Source organism: Salvelinus alpinus, chromosome 4 (assembly GCF_045679555.1).
Source record: "Salvelinus alpinus chromosome 4, SLU_Salpinus.1, whole genome shotgun sequence".
Taxonomy (NCBI): Eukaryota; Metazoa; Chordata; class Actinopteri; order Salmoniformes; family Salmonidae; genus Salvelinus; species Salvelinus alpinus.
Genome location: NC_092089.1, coordinates 27,753,289 through 27,772,741, shown reverse-complemented (window position 1 = coordinate 27,772,741; position 19,453 = coordinate 27,753,289). Strand labels below are relative to the sequence as shown.

At 43.9% G+C, this 19,453-nt stretch overlaps 2 protein-coding genes across 6 annotated transcripts; one reads left to right on the top strand and one right to left on the bottom strand.

The window, feature by feature from the left end:
* Nucleotides 1-664: 664 nt before the first annotated feature.
* LOC139573186 (lethal(3)malignant brain tumor-like protein 4) lies at nt 665-14,070 on the bottom strand. The gene is made up of 21 exons (XM_071396373.1): nt 13,821-14,070; nt 9,898-10,033; nt 9,640-9,817; nt 9,271-9,448; nt 9,015-9,141; nt 8,864-8,915; nt 8,585-8,679; nt 8,385-8,489; nt 8,112-8,247; nt 7,722-7,813; nt 7,370-7,598; nt 7,191-7,276; nt 6,847-6,957; nt 6,668-6,785; nt 6,205-6,304; nt 5,869-6,066; nt 5,634-5,744; nt 3,895-3,959; nt 3,617-3,780; nt 3,361-3,423; nt 665-3,170 (listed from the first exon to the last, which is right to left on the bottom strand). The coding sequence occupies exons 1-21, from the start codon at nt 13,871-13,873 to the stop codon at nt 3,042-3,044; spliced, it is 2,526 nt and encodes an 841-aa protein (XP_071252474.1). The 5' UTR covers nt 13,874-14,070; the 3' UTR covers nt 665-3,041.
* Nucleotides 14,071-14,633: 563 nt separating this feature from the next.
* LOC139573188 (putative transmembrane protein 244) lies at nt 14,634-16,919 on the top strand. Of its 5 annotated transcripts, none has more exons than XM_071396379.1 (6): nt 14,634-14,749; nt 15,247-15,332; nt 15,611-15,690; nt 15,777-15,902; nt 16,274-16,318; nt 16,460-16,919. In XM_071396379.1, exons 1-6 carry the CDS (start codon nt 14,717-14,719, stop codon nt 16,471-16,473), a joined length of 384 nt encoding a protein of 127 aa, XP_071252480.1. In that variant the 5' UTR covers nt 14,634-14,716; the 3' UTR covers nt 16,474-16,919. The 5 variants fall into 5 exon arrangements, with proteins under 5 accessions (XP_071252480.1, XP_071252477.1, XP_071252478.1 ...); XM_071396376.1 differs by having other exon boundaries at nt 16,456-16,919; XM_071396377.1 differs by having other exon boundaries at nt 15,247-15,380.
* Nucleotides 16,920-19,453: the final 2,534 nt, after the last annotated feature.

Sequence of the window (19,453 nt, the reverse complement as noted above, 5' to 3'; positions counted from 1 at the left end):
GTTGCTTTTTGACTTGACTCTATACTATGCGCACTTTTCTTTTTGGAATAGTTTGATGTTTCAGAAGCAGTTAGCCAGAGCATTACGCTCTGTGTGTGTTTTTGGTTTTAATATCCCAACTAGGGTCATTTTGCTCTACCCCACAAGGAAAAATTATACTTTAGGTTTAGGGTTTACAGTTAGAATTAGGTCTAGGCGGGTAAGGTTAGGGAAAATAGATTTTTGAATGGGAATCAATTGTTTGGTCCCCACAAGGATAGTTAAACAAGACTGTGTGTGTCTGTGTGTGTTAGCAAGATAAGCTGTGTCTGGCTGTGAGGGGTCGTGGGAATCGTTGGCTGGTTTGGGCCAGTCCCACAGGGATCCTAGTAGTTATTATTAGTTAGAACAGCAGCATACTGGGGGGATGAAGGGAGGAGAAGAGGGATTGATAAATAGATTGGTGTGGGCCGGGATGGAGAAAGGCTTATGACATAACTAGGTGTGTCCGTGGACAGGACAGGTATGTGCTTAGGTGTGGTGTCAGTTCCTGTGAATCTGAGACATGATAGACACACCACTGACACAAGGTAATGATGACCACAGATCAGTGTGGTTAACAGATCAGAAGAGTGGATAACCAAGCCCTCAGGCAGTATGCACATTAGAAGAATATACAACCACAAAGACTGCATTTCATTTATTCCATTCCACTCACACACTCCAGCAAACACAAGCCAACATGCACCTTCACAACTCACACCATCTCACAAGTCAACAGCACTTATCAATGCCCCTTAAATTAAAATACAGAAATCCTGGTTTTGAATATAAACTATATTGTTGCATGGAGGACATTGACGGAAAAATTTGTTTACAAAATTTCACTAAGGCTTTAAAAGATGAATTCCTCAATTTCTTGGAAAAGATTGGTATTGATTTGCATAAGCTTCCAAATAACCACTTCCTATAGGGATGCAGGGTGTGTCACAACCCCAGAGCTATAATACACTATTTACACTGTGTACACAAAGATCAATCAGACCAAATGAAACAGGAAACAATATTCATTCAGAACAAATTGATGAATTTTCTCTTCCTTTCTTTACATTCCAATTTCATTAGTGTTTTACCATTAGCTCTAAAGCAGGTACATAGAAAAACATCTCTCTTCAGTTGAATTAGTCCTGAAGTCCAGCTTTCCTTAAAGTTCCAATGCTATAACATTCACCCTTTTAAATAAACATCTGACTGGCGCACGCGCACACACACACACACACACACACACACACACACACACACACACACACACACACACACACACACACACACACACACACACACACACACACACACACACACACACACACACACACACACACACACACACACACACACACACACAAACAAATCAATCCTCTCCCTCCACCCAAGCCGTGAGATGTGCCAACCTCTTCCTGCCCTGGACATGTAGAGGAATGTATCCATCTGGCAGAGAGGTAAAGTACATGGTGATTTTCTTTCACAACAAAAATAATAAATCAACAAGTATTCAAGTAAAAACATGTATGGACTAATCTGGTTCCATTTGCTCAGGGCTGAGCACCATTTCCTCAACAATTTAAAATAAAAGCAGATTTTAAAAAATTATAATATTAAAGGTTGACGCAGCAATATGACGTAGATGCTGAAAGTAAACAGCATAGTGGATCAATTCCCACAACAACTACGAGCGTTAAAGCGCGAGGCTCAACTTCTCCGCTGTTTTGATTCCCGGTAGCCAGGCCAGGGAACAGTGTGAAGCGAACCCATCCACATCCGAGGGGAGGACGGCTCATAGTAATGTCTGGAATGGAGTGAATGGAACGCTATCAAACACATGGAAACCAATACCATTCCATTGATTCCGTTCCAGCCGTTACTATGAGCTTGTTTCCCCCAATTAAAGAGCCACCAGCCTCCTGTTCGCAGATACTGTGTGTGACTGTGAGCGAAGTCTTGCATCTCACTCATCTCAATATCTGTGGTGCTGCTCGTGGCAACGTCATTTCACTGAGTCTACCTTAAAATTGAATTCAATACCAATACTTTAAAGGTGCCCACTGCTCATTTCTTACTCACTCAGAAAAACATTTAAGTTAATGGGGCAATCTGCAGTTGCTACATACATTTTGTTTTATATATACCCATTGATTCTCGAAGAATATCTTATAAATGCCTCATGAGCTTAGTTCAACTGTCGTACCCAATCAGAACCCCAAAACACCAAATATAAGCTTGTTCATCTTCAATGTTGGTAAACAAAGTACATGTAAACCAACACTGTATAGCCTCAAAACATGGTTCAAACTATCATTTTGATGATGGTCAGTCCTTGTATAAATAGTTCTGTCTATGAATTTGAGAGCGGTAACATTTCTCCAGCCCCATCCATCCCTCAGCTTTTGGCCAAAACAGTGGTGGGGTTACTGCTTTGTTATTGTTTCAACTCCGGATTGCCCCTTTAAATTTTAATTGTTGCTATGTTATAGTATAAAACACTTTCTTGGGTTGTCTGTCTGACAGGTAAGATCTCAATTGCATACTCCTCGCGTCCTCTCTCCTCGTGTCCTCTCATCCAATGGGTTTTGAGGAGACGAGGAGAGGACGCGAGGAGTATGCAATTAAGATCTTCCAACAGACACCACAGGTACATCCTCTCTGTATCCTCTCTACTCCTCTACACTGACACCAGGTACATTCTCTCTGTATCCTCTCTACTCCTCTACACTGACACCAGGTACATTCTCTCTGTATCCTCTCTACACTGACACCAGGTACATCCTCTCTGTATCCTCTCTACTCCTCTACACTGATGTGGAAGAACAGGATAGCTGAAAGCAGATTCCTGGTGGCCATCCATTACGTTGCTCTGACCTATCCTGCGGGCTCAGATCAGTGCAGATGAAAACCAAAGAGGATAAGGTGAGGAGGCAAAGAAAGGAGATGAAACTTCTCTAGACTATTAGACTATTCAGATACATTGGTCGGGTGTGGGAGGAAATGAAGCGTGAGGGGGCGTCTCACTCCTCATCAGCGTTCTTCAGCATGAGTATGGCGTTGTATATCTTGAGGGCGGGGCCTAGTTTGATTGACAGGATCTTGACTATGTCTGCTTGGGTGAGAAGCAGGAAGGCCTCTCCATCCATTTGCTGGAGCGATACACAGAGACACAAAATAAGCTTAAACACAGAACGTGTGTGTGAGTGTTTGAATGTCAATGGCAGAATTTAATTTGACTTGGTTGCATTGTCATAGGATACACCAACCAGGAGCAGCAGATGAGGAGTATGTGTGTCTATTGTGATTCACAAAGTTGGGGTTTGAAATGGTAGCTCTTACCTCTGTCCTGAAGGTGGCAGCATGCTCTTTGCAGCCCGGGAGCCCTTTGACAAAACTGGCCACCTGACCCACAGGGAAACAAACATTAAGACACACACACAAACACACATGATTAAAATGCAATAGGATACACAAAGCTATTGTATTGGGTGTATGTGTAATGTATGTGATTTGCACAATATGTGAGTTTGTACAGTATGCGTACAGCGCCTGTACATGTTTGTATTGCTTATGTGTTTATGTGTGCGTGTCTGACCTCGTCGGCGGTCCAGGTTGCAACTCTCTTAGCTGTGAGGCCCAGGACCTCAGGGAGCAGCTGGCAGTGTTTGTCCCAGCACAGAGCCACCCTGTGAGGGGGAGAGGAGGAGCCACCCGGGGAGAACACTGACTCATGGAGCGCCTGCTGGAGAGACAGGGAGTCTGGGGGAGAGGGAGGAGAAATTAGCTGTAAATATCTTCAATAGACATGAACAGACAATATATAATCCACACAGCGTTACACCCATTCTCTATTTCTGAGAGCAGAACCTCTACCTTTCCCATCTCCATTCTCCTGCTTGACGACATGCAGCTTCAGATACTTTGGGACTGGAGCAGACCTGTTGAAAGACAACATACAGCGCCTTCAGAAAGTATTCACACCCCACAAATCTTTCCACATTTTGTTGTGTTACAGGCTGAATTTAAAATGAATTAATTAGAGCTGTGTTTTGTCACTGGCCGACACACAATACCCCATAATGTCAAAGTGGAATTATGTTTTTTTTTTTATTTTTTTTTATTACTAATTAAAAATGAAAAGCTGAAATGTCTCGAGTCAACACACAATACCCCATAATGTCAAAGTGGAATTATGTTTTTTTATTTTATTACTAATTAAAAATGAAAAGCTGAAATGTCTCGAGTCAATAAGTTCAGGAGTAAAAATGTGCTTAACAAGTCACATAATAAGTTGTATAGACTCACTCTGAGTGCAATAATAGTGTTTAACATCTCTGTACCCCACAAATACAATTATCTGTAAGGTCCCTCAGTCGAGCAGTGAATTTCAAACACAGATTCAACCACAAATCCAGGGAGGTTTTCCAATGCCTCACAAAAAAACAAGACATTGAATATCCCTTTGAGCATGGTGAAGTTATCAATTACACTTTGGATGGTGTATCAATACACCCAGTCACTACAAAGATACAGCCGTTCTTCCTAACTCAGTTGCTGGAGAAGAAGGAAACTGCTCAGGGATTTCACCATGAGGCCAATGGTGACTTTAAAACAGTTAAAGTGTTCAATGGCTGTGGTAGAAGGATGGATCAACAAAATTGTAGTTACTCCACAATACTGAGAGTGAAGGAAGGAAGCCTTTACAGAATATAAAATATTCCAAAACATGCATTCTGTTTGCAACAAGGCACTAAAGTAGTACTGCAAAAAATGTGGCAAAGCAATTCATTTTATGTCCTGAATACAACATGTTATGTTTGGGGGCAAATCCAATACAACACATTACGGAGTACCACTCTCCATATTTCAAGCATAGTGGTGGCTGCATCATGTTAAGGGTATGCTTTTTATCATTAAGGACTGGGGAGTTTTTCAGGTTAAAAATCAAACCTAATGGAGACAAGCACAGGCAAAATCCAAGAGGAAAACCTGGTTCAGTCTGCTTTCCACCAGACACTGGGAGATTAATTCACCTTTCAGCAGGACAATAACCTAAAACAACAAAGCCAAATCTACACTGAAGTTGCTTACCAAGAAGACAGTGAATGTTCCTGAGGCCGAGTTACAGATTTTACTTAAATCTACTTGAAAATCTATGGCAAGTCCTGAAAATGGTTGTCTAGCAATGATCAACAACCAATTTGACAGAGCTTGAAGAATATTGCAAAGAATAATGGGCAAATGTGGAACGTGTGGAAAGCTCTTAGAGACTTACCCAGAAAGACTCACAGCTGTAATCGCTGCCAAAGGTGCTTCTACAAAGTATTGACTCGGGTGTGAATACTTATGTAAATGAGGCATTTCTGTATTAATTGCCCCAAAATTTGCTAACATTTCTAAAATCATGTTTTCACTTTGATGTGCAGATGGGTGAGATTTTTTTTTATTTAATCCATTTTGAATTCAGGCTGTAACACAATCAAATGTGGAATAAGTCAAGGGGTGTGAATACTTTGTGAAGGCACTGTACTCTCTTAGTAAACCAACAACAAACACTCTGCTCCATCATGCATTCTAGAGTTTGGTAGGAGAGAGTGGAGTCTGTGTGTTACCTCTTGGCCTTGGCTCCATCATTGATGGGCTCAGTGGAGCCCCCTGGTGGCTCACTCTGACTGCTGCACCTGGATCGTTCGCCCTCGTCAACCGTCGGCCCCCTAGTTACACTACCATAGAAACAACTGTTACCATGGAAACAACTCCACAACTCCAGACTTTAGTTGCAGTCAGATAACAAACAAAGTCATGGAAGCTCTTCCGAACCCCTTCTGTTACATGTTCCACACATACCTGGTCTGAGGGGAGTCGTCTGCAGGCTCGGGCTGCTCCGGTGTGGCGGGGCTGTTTGTCTGGGTGTGTGAAGGAGGGTCTGGGCGTTGCCCATGGTGATGAGGCCCACTCAGGGTCATAGGTCGTTCTCCACTCAGACGGTCTGGTACCTGGCCCTCCCTGTTCAGGTTCATCTCCGAGTACGGACAGCTCACCCCCCTACACACACACACAAGTTCAGAACAGGAACACACATCACCTTGCTCACAGATTACAGCACACAGATCACAAGTCGTTGTATGACGTGTTTTGATAACAAAACTTTTTTGACAGTTAGTGTGTGTGTTTGTTACTGACGTGTAGTGGGTTCCGTAGCGGGGTCCTCGGATGTGACCAACCCCATTGCATCCCGGGGTAGGACAGCCCTGCCCTGGGAGGACCAGCATATCAGTGGAGCCTGAAACACACCGCAGAGTTAATACTACACACAGAGACACACATAAACAGAGACAAAAACACCAGAGAGTGACCTGACCCCACACACATAAACAAAGCGACAGAAACACATAGACTTGCAGACACACTTACACCAGAGAGTGACCTGACCACACACACAGACACACCATATAGTGTTTATGTCCCCCACAAACCAACAGCTCCAGCAGCTGTGAAGAACCAGCATCATTTGAGCTACATGTCTTTTTTCTGCATGCACCTTTTTGCCAATCTTACACTTTGGGACTGATTGGGAAATATTTGTGGGTTTTAGCAAAGTTATAACCATGTCAATTTTTTGGAAGTGTGTGCGTGTGTGTCTCACCATTGGAGGGGTGTTGTAGGGGATGACTAGTCTTCTGACACCAGCCCACAGGGTGGAGGTCTGGGCAGTCAGCATCCACCCAGTAGTCATACTCCTCACTCCAGCCATCAAAATGGATCTGAGAAAGACAGAGAGTTACACACACACTACTCCACAATAATCATAATCACACAGCGTACCCTCAGTCGGTGGTCCTCCACCTCGGCGATGGTTGCTACGCGGATGAGCATGGGATTCCTCTTATCAACGGCTTCCAGCTTCATTCCAGCGTGGAACCCATGGCACGGACGCTACAGGACACATTCAAGAGTTAACATCAGGTGATACAGATGGATTAATATGCATGTTTTGTAACGGGTGTAGCTGACATAAATAAAGACTGTCAGTGGACCCAGAACAGAGCCCTGGGGAACTCCATGTGAAATTCCCCCAGGCCTCCCAATCAACACCAACAATGTAATTTGTATGTGTCACATGTTTTGAGTGTCAACTGTATGTGTGTGTGAGAATGTGAGTGTCTTACCAGTTTGAAGGCACGTGCAGGGGCTGCCTGTGTCCCAGTCTCCTCCATGTATTTATCCCAGGAAAAACTCCTCGGGTGCTTATACTCTGAGAGGAGAAACCACAACACACACCCTTATACAATGTTTCATGGTGTATCCAAATAAAGCGTTGAAATATGTTTGTGTGTGTGTGTCTCACCAGCAGGGGTGGTGAGGGTCAGCTCAGCTTCCTCACAGTAACCTACAGGGTGGATGTAGGGACTGCTGGCATCACACCAGTAGTCATAGGTGTCGTCCCAGTTGTCAAAGTGTATGAGGAGTCTGTTGTCAACAGCAGCCGCGATGGACGCTACGCAGATCAGATATGGGTTCTTCTTATCCACCGCCTCTAGCTTCATACCCGCACGGAACCCTGACGGAGTCACCGACTACACACACATGCACCCACATAGTTCATATACAAACTAACTTGAATGGACCTAAGGTCACCAACTAATTCACAACACAAACACACTATTAATGGATCCACACAGGCTGTCAGGTAGGCTCACCGTGTTGAGGCTCTTGAAGAGGTGTTTGGGGGCCAGCTGACCTCTGCAGTTCTTCACATACATGTTCCAGTTGAACTCCCCATCCTTACAACCTAGACACAAAAGGTTGAAGGTTATAGTTTTGTCTATCTACACACACACAACATTGTACAGTCGGTAGAATATGCATGTGTGTCGGGTGTGTGTATGTGTGTCTGGTGTGTTTGTATCTGTCTGGGGTGTGTGTCGGGTGTGTGTGTGTGCATGGGTGTCGGGTGTGTTTGTATCTGTGTCTGGGGTGTGTGTGTGTGTGTGTGTGTGTGTGTGTGTGTGTGTGTGTGTGTGTGTGTGTGTGTGTGTGTGTGTGTGTGTGTGTGTGTGTGTGTGTGTGTGTAGTGTCTGTATGTGGACCTTTAGGCAGTAGCAGCTTGTGTCCCATCTTCTCACACCAGCCCGCCGGCTTCACATCCCAGGTGTCAGCATTTACCCAGAAGTCATAGCACTCTGGATACCCGTCGAAATGAAGCCTTACCCTATAACCCTGGACCTGAGAGAGAGAGACAGACAGAGAGAGAAAGAGACAGAGAGAAAGGAACGCAAAGAAATGAGGGAAAGCAAAGGGTTAGTTGTTAGAAAACAGACGTTCCTCCTATATCTTATTGGTCTGACCTGTTAGACACGTACCTCAGCAACACTGAGCACACAGAACAGAGAGGGGTGACAGGGGTCCAGTCCTTCTAACTTCATTCCCACTTTGAAGGCATTCCTGCTCTGAGGGAACGACTGGTGCTGCGAGGCACACACACATAACACTCTTTCACATGTCTGTACAGCTGTGTGTGTGTGTGTCAGAGAGAGAATATGATAATGTGTGCGTGCCTCACCTCCTTGAACAGTTTAAGGGGGGCAGCTAAAGCCTTCTCCTCCTCCATGTAGGAGGGCCAGCTCCAGGGTCGCTTCTTATTGGGTGGGGCTGTCACTGGGGGTGGGACAACAAAACAGTCACATCAGCCAATCAGTGACATGAAAACCAGCAGGATTGCAGCACTCATGACCCCTGGTCTACCTGATTGGACAAACTTTTCAGCCCTTGTCATTCCCAACAAATCCATCCCTCCATCTATCCATCCTCTCCCTCCCCTCAGTGTAATAATAGGACATACCTAGCTTGGCCAGCTTAGCAGCTCTCCTCCCTTTGACAGCCTTGGCCTTGTCCTGTAGAGAGAGACAGTCACTCATCAGCAGGTGAGCTGCCACACACACAACATTACAATGCTTTTCAGGACCAGCATTGGCCACATCTTCTATCATCACCTCTTCCTCCTCCTGGTTGTCTTCCTCTTCATCACCAGAGTCCATGTAGATCTTCCTCTTCTTCCTCACTCGTTTCCCCAGTCCCCCCTCCCGCCCATCTCTCTCCCGCTGCTCTCTGGGAGATGACCTAAACACACACGGAACAGAGGTCATTCTAGGAACTATGCTCATGTGATGACTGTTTTGGGTCTTAACTGTTAATACTATCAATATGCTTTCTAAAATACAGTACAGTAAGTACAGCTAACATCTTTACCTGCCACTGGAGGGCTGGACACAAATGGAGCTGCAGTATTTGCCCTGGAGGAAACTCTCCAGTGGACCGGAGCCCCCACACGACCTACAGCTAGCCATCGCAGCCCTGTGGCCCGCCTCCGCACTTGGCTCCTCCACAGTGGGACCCTCCTCTAGAGACAGAAGCACAGGGCCTTGAGCTAGGGGAAAGAGCAGAGTAATATTGAAGCTTTGTAATTCTATGCCCCCATCTGCAGAGCACCCAGTATGTAGTATGCTAATATACACAGTGCTGACATATATCAGAGCTATGAGTCTAAATTCTACACACCTGTATTATAAACAGTCAAAACTATGTTATAACTCCTTCATAACCGTATGTTTACTTTACCCTTAGGTGCAAGTGGCTGGACTTCCTTGGCTGCAGAAGAGGCTGCGCTGCTCTCTGATTGGGCCTCTGGTGGAGGGGTGGGGCTTTTCGACTGGGCGGGGTTCTGGGGGGTTGGCCCTGCCTCTTTGACCTCTGGCTCTGTCACGATCTCCAAAGTTCCAAACTCTGTCATACGGAACTGAGAGATACCAGTCAGTCACACACCTGCCTGTAGTATCCACACACACACACACACACAGACACACAAACACACCGTACCTTGATGTCGCTGCCGGGCAGTGTGGCGATGCCATCCTGCCAGTCCAGAGCGCCCATCATGTCAAACTCTGCCCCCTGGGAGGGGCCATCGATGGGCGGGGTTTCAGTCATCTCTCCCTGCTCTCCTCCTCCTGCACTGACATCAAGTAATCATCAGTCAAAATCAAATCAAAATAAAATGGTATTCGTCACATGCTTCCTGCCATCTAGAATACAACAGGTGTAGGTAGACCTTACAGTGAAATGCTTACTTACAAGCCCTTAACAACAATGCAGTTTAAAAAACAAATAATATACCTAAAAAAAATAAGAATAAGAAATAAAAGTAACAAATAATTAAAGAGCAGCAGTAAAATAACAACAGCGAGGCTATATACAGGGGTTAGTCGAGGTAATTGAGGTAATATGTACATGTAGGTAGAGTTATTAAAGTGACTATGCATAGATAATAACAGAGTAGCAGCAGCGTAAAAGAGGGATGCAATGCAAATAGTCTGGGTAGCCATTTGATTAGATGTTGAGGAGTCTTATGGCTTGGGGTAGAAGCTGTTGAGAAGCCTCTTGGACCTAGACTTGGCGCTCCGGTACCGCTTGCTGTGCGGTAGCAGAGAGAACAGTCTATGACTAGGGTGGCTGGAATCTTTGACAATTTTTAGGGCCTTCATCTGACACCGCCTGGTATAGAGGTTCTAGATGGCAGGAAGCTTGGCCCCAGTGACGTACTGGGCTGTACGCACTACCCTCTGTAGCGCCTTGCGGTCGGAGGCCGAGCAGTTGCCATACCAGACAGTGATGCAACCAGTCAGGATGCTCTCAATGGTGCTGCTGAGGACCCATGCCAAATCTTTTCAGTCTCCTGAGGGGGAGTAGGTTTTGTCGTGCCCTCTTCATGACTGTCTTGGTGTGCTTGGACCACGTTTGTTTGTTGGTGATGTGGACACCAAGGAACTTGAAGTTTTTGATGAAGTCGCTGCTGTTGCTTCTCACCAACTGCACCATGCATTATTTGTCAACCAATCATTAGGATGTTTTTGGTGGACCCACGTGAACGTGACCAAAGACGTGACTAAAACAGGAACCAACTTTGCTGCGATTCTAAAGCTATAGGGGATACAAATGAAAGTGATATTTGAGACCTCTCTCTAACCAATTAATTGTACACATGTTATGTCTTCAGTTTGTGAGTGTGTGATATAGAAAAGTATAGAAAAGTTTATTTCGACATCTATAAAGAAAGAAGTGTATATACAATAGCAGGTATGTTGACACTGCCATGTTGATCTGAGCCTTTCTGTTGGAAAACCATTACTTGGGCCGGGAAGATACCAGTATTGCGATTCTCGTTAGGATCATGGCAAGGAAACACATTTCTTTAGGAAAGAAGCCCTATAGGTGGAAATAAACAGTATTATGTTGTCATCCAGAATCACATTGATTTATTTCCAAGCTATAGCCACAATATTTTACATACAGCAGGATTTTAAAGGACCAAAGAGTTTTGTCTGCCTCGGGTTTGAATTTTTGCGATACTGGTATTGCGATACACAGCCTAACCATTACAGTGTCGGACATTTGGTTGTCGCACCTCGCCTGACTTTACTTAACAGAAAGTTTTGTTAGCCTTACTACTTGAACATACCCAATCAATCAATAACCATACAGGTGTCACATCCAAATTACCTCGTACCCCTGCACATGGACTCGGTACTGGTACCCCGTGTATATAGCTAAATGATCCTTACTCATTGTGGATTTATTTCTTGTGTTCTTATTTTTTCTATAACTTTTCTATTTTTCTCTCTGTATTGTTGGAAAGGGCCCATCAGTAAGCATTTCACTGTTAGTCTACACCTGTTGTTTAGGATGCACGAGACAAATAACATTTGATTTGAATTAAGACAGCACGCCCGTTTCAGCAGTGGATGGGGAAACACTGCCACATGCCTATTGACATCTGTCTGTCTCTCATGTTAAGACAAGATGTGTGGGAGTTTGTTCATGCAAGGATATGGGCTAGAATAGGTCTGTCTGTATGTTCTCAAAGTAAAACTGAAATTGTATCCATTTGACAGACCTTTCTCAAATGTCTATCTATGTGTTGTTTTCATTATATATAAGATATCTATGTCTGTATCTTTGTAATATTTTTCCACCATGTACTTTAGGGACCACAATGGGAATAAGTCACTGACTTTATTTAGCAATCCCTGTTAATTTTTTATTTTTTAAATCGATTAAAAAATATATTTAACCTTTATTTAACCAGGTAGGCAAGTTGAGAACAAGTTCTCATTTACAATTGCGACCTGGCCAAGATAAAGCAAAGCAGTTCGACACATACAACAACACAGAGTTACACATGGAGTAAAACAAACATACAGTCAATAATATTGTAGAAAAATAAGTCTTATATACAATGTGAGCAAATGAGGTGAGATAAGGGAGGTAAAGGCAAAAAAAAGGCCATGGTGGCGAAGTAAATACAATATAGCAAGTAAAACACTGGAATGGTAGATTTGCAGTGGAAGAATGTGCAAAGTAGAAATATAAATAATGGGGTGTGTGAATGTAGTGTGTGTGTATGTATTTTTTTTAATGAGCTAATAAAAACAATCAATCAAATGACATTATCCAAAAAGGGGTACTCTAAAAATATCCCTGGCACAAAAAGTACAGGTACCTGCAAGAAGTCAACCAGCGCGTGCAAGTCGGGTACTAAAGAACCGCATCCCATCGCCGCTAGAGGGCGACTGTTGTGGAATACATGCATGCACTTATATGAAGCAAAACAAGTAAATATTTTACTTTTTAAAGCTAAATATCACTAAATAAATGCACAAGCACTCCTGCATGGATTGGCCAAGAACACAAGTATTGACAAACACCGTGAGAGACGTGTCAAATACAAGTTAAAAGAACAAGTTCAGCTTTTCCTTGTTTTAACAGTATCTTATTAAATCGGCTGTTTGCATTGACGCGGACAACATAGATGGTAGAATAATCAATGATTTTAAAGAAAACAATGTGTTCTGCATAGAAAGGTCAAATTTACGTGTGTTTTAATCAAACCAAGATCACGATATAACGTTTTCGCCTCGACGCTGCATCAACACTATATTTTGTTCTGAAAGAATATTTGTTTGACTGAAATATACGGATGGGAAGTAAACAATCAAGTGTGCTGTTCAACAGCTGTCAGTTTACGTTCCCAAGTTTAAACCTCGAATTTATTCGACCATATATAAAGTGTACGTGCGCCCATGATTAGCATTCGTCTTATACAAAATGGCGGAGCAAAGGAAGAGGCCACCAACACGTTAAAACTATGTAAATGACTCAAGTTATTTATTGAAACACATAGTGCAGGGCCGTGTCTGTCAAATAAAACCAAATATATACCCTGCAATTTCATACGTTAGTGTTTTCCCTCATCATGGCCATTTTCTTTACTTTCCCCTTGTCTCGGAATGTCAGCCAGCTAGCTGCCAGCTAGCTTGCTAACTGCTTCTGGCTAGCAAAGCGTCACTACGGTTCAATTCAAATTGGTAGCTAGACGGCTAGGAACTGGGACTAGCATTTTGGCTTGGTGTAGCGAAGTAAGGACAACCAGTAATAAATAAGTTTCCAGGTTTTGAACGTTAGAAAATGCTTAGGAACGGACTTCCACATTAGTTGGTATAAATAAGTAAATAACCGCCCCTACACTGCCTTATTTGTTCAAGGCTAAAATATAGAATTGCTTGCTTTTAATTTCTTCAATAGAAACTTGACTCTCCGATTTATCTTTACGGTTTTAAATCACAGTACAAATAACAAGAAGCGGCGCAAATTATAAAACGAACGATGCTTTATCGATTACTGTTGTTATTTGCAACATTTAATATATAACGGCGGTTATATTGTTTGAAAATTATGGAACTCACCTCGTTTCTGTTTTAACTCTTATTTTGAGCTGGATAGTGGATGCAATGCGCATGCGTTCAATGAACGCTGCCTGACAACTTTGGATCTCGGTAAACTTGAGCACACAACTATCGATGGTCAATAGGTACAGCAAGACGGACGCTTAGAGTGGACATCTAGTTTATTAAATATTGTATTCATGCCTTGGGACTAGTCTTTCTCCCTCGTGTATTTTCAGAATCTCAGAGAGCATCAAATCGGAGCGCAAGGGCGTGCAGAGTCTGTTTGGCGTGGCGCGCGATTGCCATTGTGGTCATGTCGCTGTATGCCGTCAATAACTGTTTACGTCACAACCAGTCAATATTGTCCCCATATGTTAAAAGAAAGATGACAGTAGACTAATCATAAACCCAGCTTCTAGCTGTTTTATGAACTTGGCCACACTTCCAACCAGTAATTCAGCAAAAAAGTAAGAACAGTCAAGTCCAGACGCCAAGTAGGTCTACAGTAGTTAGACCGTAGTATTGATTACAACAAGGCCTATAGGCTATCAGCTCTTAATGTTTTTTTATTGTAAAACGTGATGCCTTTTCATGTTTGTTATCTATGCCCAATCAGACCAGACGTCCGAAATAGAATCTCTCTGACTTTGCTATTTTAAGGGTGAATTAATAAGACATCCCTACTGTTCTTATTACAAATGAAACGTTGGACTGGAAGAGGCTACTGTAGTCTATTTGGCATGAGATGCAGTCTTCAATGGCAGTGTCGCCTATAAATAAGCCTGCTTTTTTCAGTCGCTACCGCTAGATGGCAGTATAATGCTGTTTTCTGACGGATTACACTGTAACATCTCAGTTGCCCAGTCACATACATTATTCTCAACATCAGAAGAACGACAGATGCAAACCATGAGATGGCCTTCAGGGGTAAAGTGGCCGACACGAGGGTAAGAGGACTGTTTACTCGGATTTTCACTCAGAAAAAATCGGATTATGTGCCATCCGGGCAGCCGTGGGTCAGATATGGACGCTGTTATAAAAAAATACGAAATCATCAGGTGTCGTTGTTGGCGACTATGAAACATAAGCTATCAGCCTATCATTTCTATTCAGCGACTGATATTTCATTTATCGGGAATGGCAAATGCAACAGATAATGATCACTCAGTCTGTGCAAATTAAGGTATTCTGTCCTCTGCTGCTCCCCCGCAGTGCGCATCCCCTGCAGAGTCTGTTGGAGTTTTGCCATGGGAGCTTTTACACCTGCTGAATGATCCACGGTTCAGTTGACAGTGCTGTCACGGCTTTGCTACAGTGTCTTGGCGGCTGAGTATAGCCTAGGTCTATGATGTGTGATATATTATTATTGGGATGAATGACTCTGACTCTCTCTCTCGATCTCTTTCTCTCTTTCACTCTCTTTCTCTCGATCTCTCTCCCCCAGACAGTGCTTGTACACCTGCTGCTGTGCCTCGTCATATTCTACTCTCTCTACTACATGATTGGGAGTGTGTGTTTCGGCGCGTTCAGGTGCGACACTTTTCTTTTCCTCTCTCTGCGTGCACGTGTGGTTATTGGGTAAGTGACCTTGCTGGAACGGTGAGCCGTCCTCAGGCGGCTTCTATAAACCTGGTGCCAGGTGACAGAAGAGAGGGGGAGGGATTCGTGGAATCCACAGCAACTATTGGTCTGTTTTCATTGATTGGAATGACAGTCAGTTTCAACCGCCCTGGTTCCCTCCTAGCTCCTCCTTTTGAATATCCTGTTTGTTTGTTTGTTTTATCTGCTGTTCTTCTGTTTGCATTCAGGTTGGATCACTTTGATGGACTTATTCCCTTTGACTTTAAGACTGAACCAACCAATTTGGAGTCCAACTCCAAATACCTGGGTGAGCGAAGATGTCTATGGTAATGTGTGTGTGTGTGCGCACACATGTCCTCTACAGATGGTTATGGTCTTATATTGTTGTTCCAGTGAACCTGCTGTCCATGGAGTTGACCTATTTCTGCAGTGGTCTGCTGTTTGCAGCCGTTGTGAGGAGATGGGTCTGGGACTACGCTCTCACAGTCACACTACTGCACGTACTGCTCACCAGCCTGGGTGAGACACACACATACACACAGAAATGCATACACATGCCTGAACTCACTCTCACACACACACACACTGGCTTAACTCAGAATAATCACTTGCTGGCAGAGCAGAGTGCTCAGGGCCAGCTTTGATGACATCAGGACGGGAAGTGGGGTTAGAGTTGAGAAGCAGCTGGACCCAAAACAAGGCACATATATTGACCCTATCTCATTGTCTTCTTTAATTCCCCTTCCTCATGTGTAAGGATTGGATGGGTCTAGCTCTAAAGCAATACGATGTACACTCCCCATCCTCAGTTCTGTATGGTATATTACCTGTTTTTAATGTGTGTTTGTAATGTGTGTTTGTAATATATGTGTGTAATGTGTGTGTTTCAGTGATGTTGGAGTTTCCCTTGGTATGGCAGTGGTGGCTGGCCCTTGGTAAGACCTGTACCTCACCCACACATGTTCTGTTTTATTGTGTGAAACCTTCTGAGGAGTTATAGACGAGTAATTGGTTATGTCTCTTCCTTATTAATGGTTTTGTGTGTGTGTGTGGTTGTATGTTTTGTTTGAAGGCAGCGGGTTGTTTCTGATGATCTGTAACGGTCAGCTGATAGCTTACTTCACCTGCCAGAGTGACCAGAGTTACCCCACCTTCAACAGCTACTGAGTACACACACACTGACTAGAGTTCTTTGCAGTGAGTCCGGTGGAAATGGAGGGAAACCAAATGTTCCTGTTGACTTGGGTACCTGTTTGATTGTTGCACTTTGTTTCTGTTGGACCGGCTTCCCAGACACCAATTGAGCCAAGTGATTCTCCACTGAGCAATCTTTTGAGTCCAGGAAACAGCTCTTATATGTAATATCTGTAGTATGTAATATCTGTAGTATGTAATATCTGTGGTATGTAATATCTGTAGTATGTAATATCTGTAGTATGTAATATATGTGTTCTCTACGAATGTTAATCTTATGTCAGACAATGTTAATCATGTAATTTATCATCTTAGATCTATTAAACCAGCTGTAACCTCGCACACCTGGGCTGACTCTACACACACACACACACACACACACACACACACACACACACACACACACACACACACACACACACACACACACACACACACACACACACACACACACACACACAGACACACACGCACACACACAACCACATACACACACACATAGAAATGAGCATTGTGATCCATCCCCTGTCTGCTCAGTACTCTCTGTCAATAACTATATCATAGTCAACCAGATCATGCCATACACACACACACACACACACACACACACACACACACACACACACACACACACACACACACACACACACACACACACACTTGATCTTATCACATCCTGGTTTAAGCCTAACCCTAACCTTAACCACAACTCTTACCCTAACCTTAACCACAACCCTTACCCTAACCCTCTAACCTTAACCACAACCCTTACCCTAACCCTCTAACCTTAACCACAACCCTTACCCTAACCCCCTAACCTTAACCACAACCCTTACCCTAACCACAACCCTTACCCTAACCCCCTAACCACAACCCTTACCCTAACCCCCTAACCACAACCCTTACCCTAACCCTAACCACAACCCTTACCCTAACCCCCTAACCACAACCCTTACCCCCTAACCACAACCCTTACCCTAACCCCCTAACCACAACCCTTACCCTAACCATAACATTAACCACAACCCTTACCCTAACCTCAACCCTAACCTTAACCACAACCCTTACCCTAACCACAACCCTTACCCTAACCTTAACCACAACCTTTACCTTAACCTCAACCCTTACCTCAACCCTTACCCTAACCTTAACCACAATCCTTACCCTAACCTCAAACCTTACCCTAACCTTAACCTCAACCCTTACCCTAATCTTATGTTGTTTTTTAAATATATGTTTATTGTATTCTATTGTTTTATGGACAGTGATAGTACCACTGATAGTTGGAGTGTAGAGGGGAGACAGATACAGAGGGAGACAGAGAGGAAGACGGGATTGGTGCTCACGTCACCAGGGATGTATGTGTTCCATAGTCTGAGGGGCTACCACTAGGCCAGACCGACACCTTAACGTTGGTTTATCCTACTTTTTATCCTACTTTTCTCTTTGACCCGTAATGTGATGAAGCTAGGCTCCGCCTGGTTCTCCCTTTGACCCAAGGTGCAGGAGGCCGACTCCAGGTAGCTCCGGTTCAGTTTAACCACTGGTTCTAACCCGGCCTGAGCCTCCGTTCTCTGTGAGATATAAACAATCTGATACATGATAGGAAAATGCATTTTAATTTATTCAAAACACAAATAATATCAGAATGATATCAGGGCTCCGTGACTCCAACCTCAGCCGGAGGCATATAGGAGAACCCTGGGAAGGCTCCATTGGCCACGTCTCCCAACATGTCACTCAAACCGAGGGAGGCGGGGACTGGAAGAAGCGTGAACTCCGGGTCAAAATACCACACATCACATGGACCAGACTGAAAAAGAGAGGGAGGGAACGAGTGATCAGACACACATTCAGGTAGTCACAGATCCAAACTGACCCATAGCCCCACAAAACACACACACACACACACACACACACACACACACACACACACACACACACACACACACACACACACACACACACACACACACACACACACACACACACACACACACAGACACACACGCACACACACAACCACATACACACACACATAGAAATGAGCATTGTGATCCATCCCCTGTCTGCTCAGTACTCTCTGTCAATAACTATATCATAGTCAACCAGATCATGCCATACACACACACACACACACACACACACACACACACACACACACACACACACACACACACACACACACACACACACACACACACTTGATCTTATCACATCCTGGTTTAAGCCTAACCCTAACCTTAACCACAACTCTTACCCTAACCTTAACCACAACCCTTACCCTAACCCTCTAACCTTAACCACAACCCTTACCCTAACCCTCTAACCTTAACCACAACCCTTACCCTAACCCCCTAACCTTAACCACAACCCTTACCCTAACCACAACCCTTACCCTAACCCCCTAACCACAACCCTTACCCTAACCCCCTAACCACAACCCTTACCCTAACCCTAACCACAACCCTTACCCTAACCCCCTAACCACAACCCTTACCCCCTAACCACAACCCTTACCCTAACCCCCTAACCACAACCCTTACCCTAACCATAACATTAACCACAACCCTTACCCTAACCTCAACCCTAACCTTAACCACAACCCTTACCCTAACCACAACCCTTACCCTAACCTTAACCACAACCTTTACCTTAACCTCAACCCTTACCTCAACCCTTACCCTAACCTTAACCACAATCCTTACCCTAACCTCAAACCTTACCCTAACCTTAACCTCAACCCTTACCCTAATCTTATGTTGTTTTTTAAATATATGTTTATTGTATTCTATTGTTTTATGGACAGTGATAGTACCACTGATAGTTGGAGTGTAGAGGGGAGACAGATACAGAGGGAGACAGAGAGGAAGACG

Excerpts from the sequence above, each read along its gene's own strand:
- LOC139573186 (XM_071396373.1), bottom strand. The coding sequence starts at position 13,873 with ATGCGCATTGCATCCACTATCCAGCTCAAAATAAGAGTTAAAACAGAA. Across the intron at positions 7,814-8,111 it reads CAAGCTGCTACTGCCTAAAG|GTTGTAAGGATGGGGAGTTC; the intron begins GTCCACATACAG and ends TTTTGTGTCTAG. Across the intron at positions 6,067-6,204 it reads CGCTACGGAACCCACTACAC|GGGGGTGAGCTGTCCGTACT; the intron begins GTCAGTAACAAA and ends GTGTGTGTGTAG.
- LOC139573188 (XM_071396375.1), top strand. The coding sequence starts at position 14,717 with ATGGCCTTCAGGGGTAAAGTGGCCGACACGAGG. Across the intron at positions 15,691-15,776 it reads GTCCAACTCCAAATACCTGG|TGAACCTGCTGTCCATGGAG; the intron begins GTGAGCGAAGAT and ends TTGTTGTTCCAG. Across the intron at positions 15,903-16,273 it reads CGTACTGCTCACCAGCCTGG|TGATGTTGGAGTTTCCCTTG; the intron begins GTGAGACACACA and ends TGTGTGTTTCAG.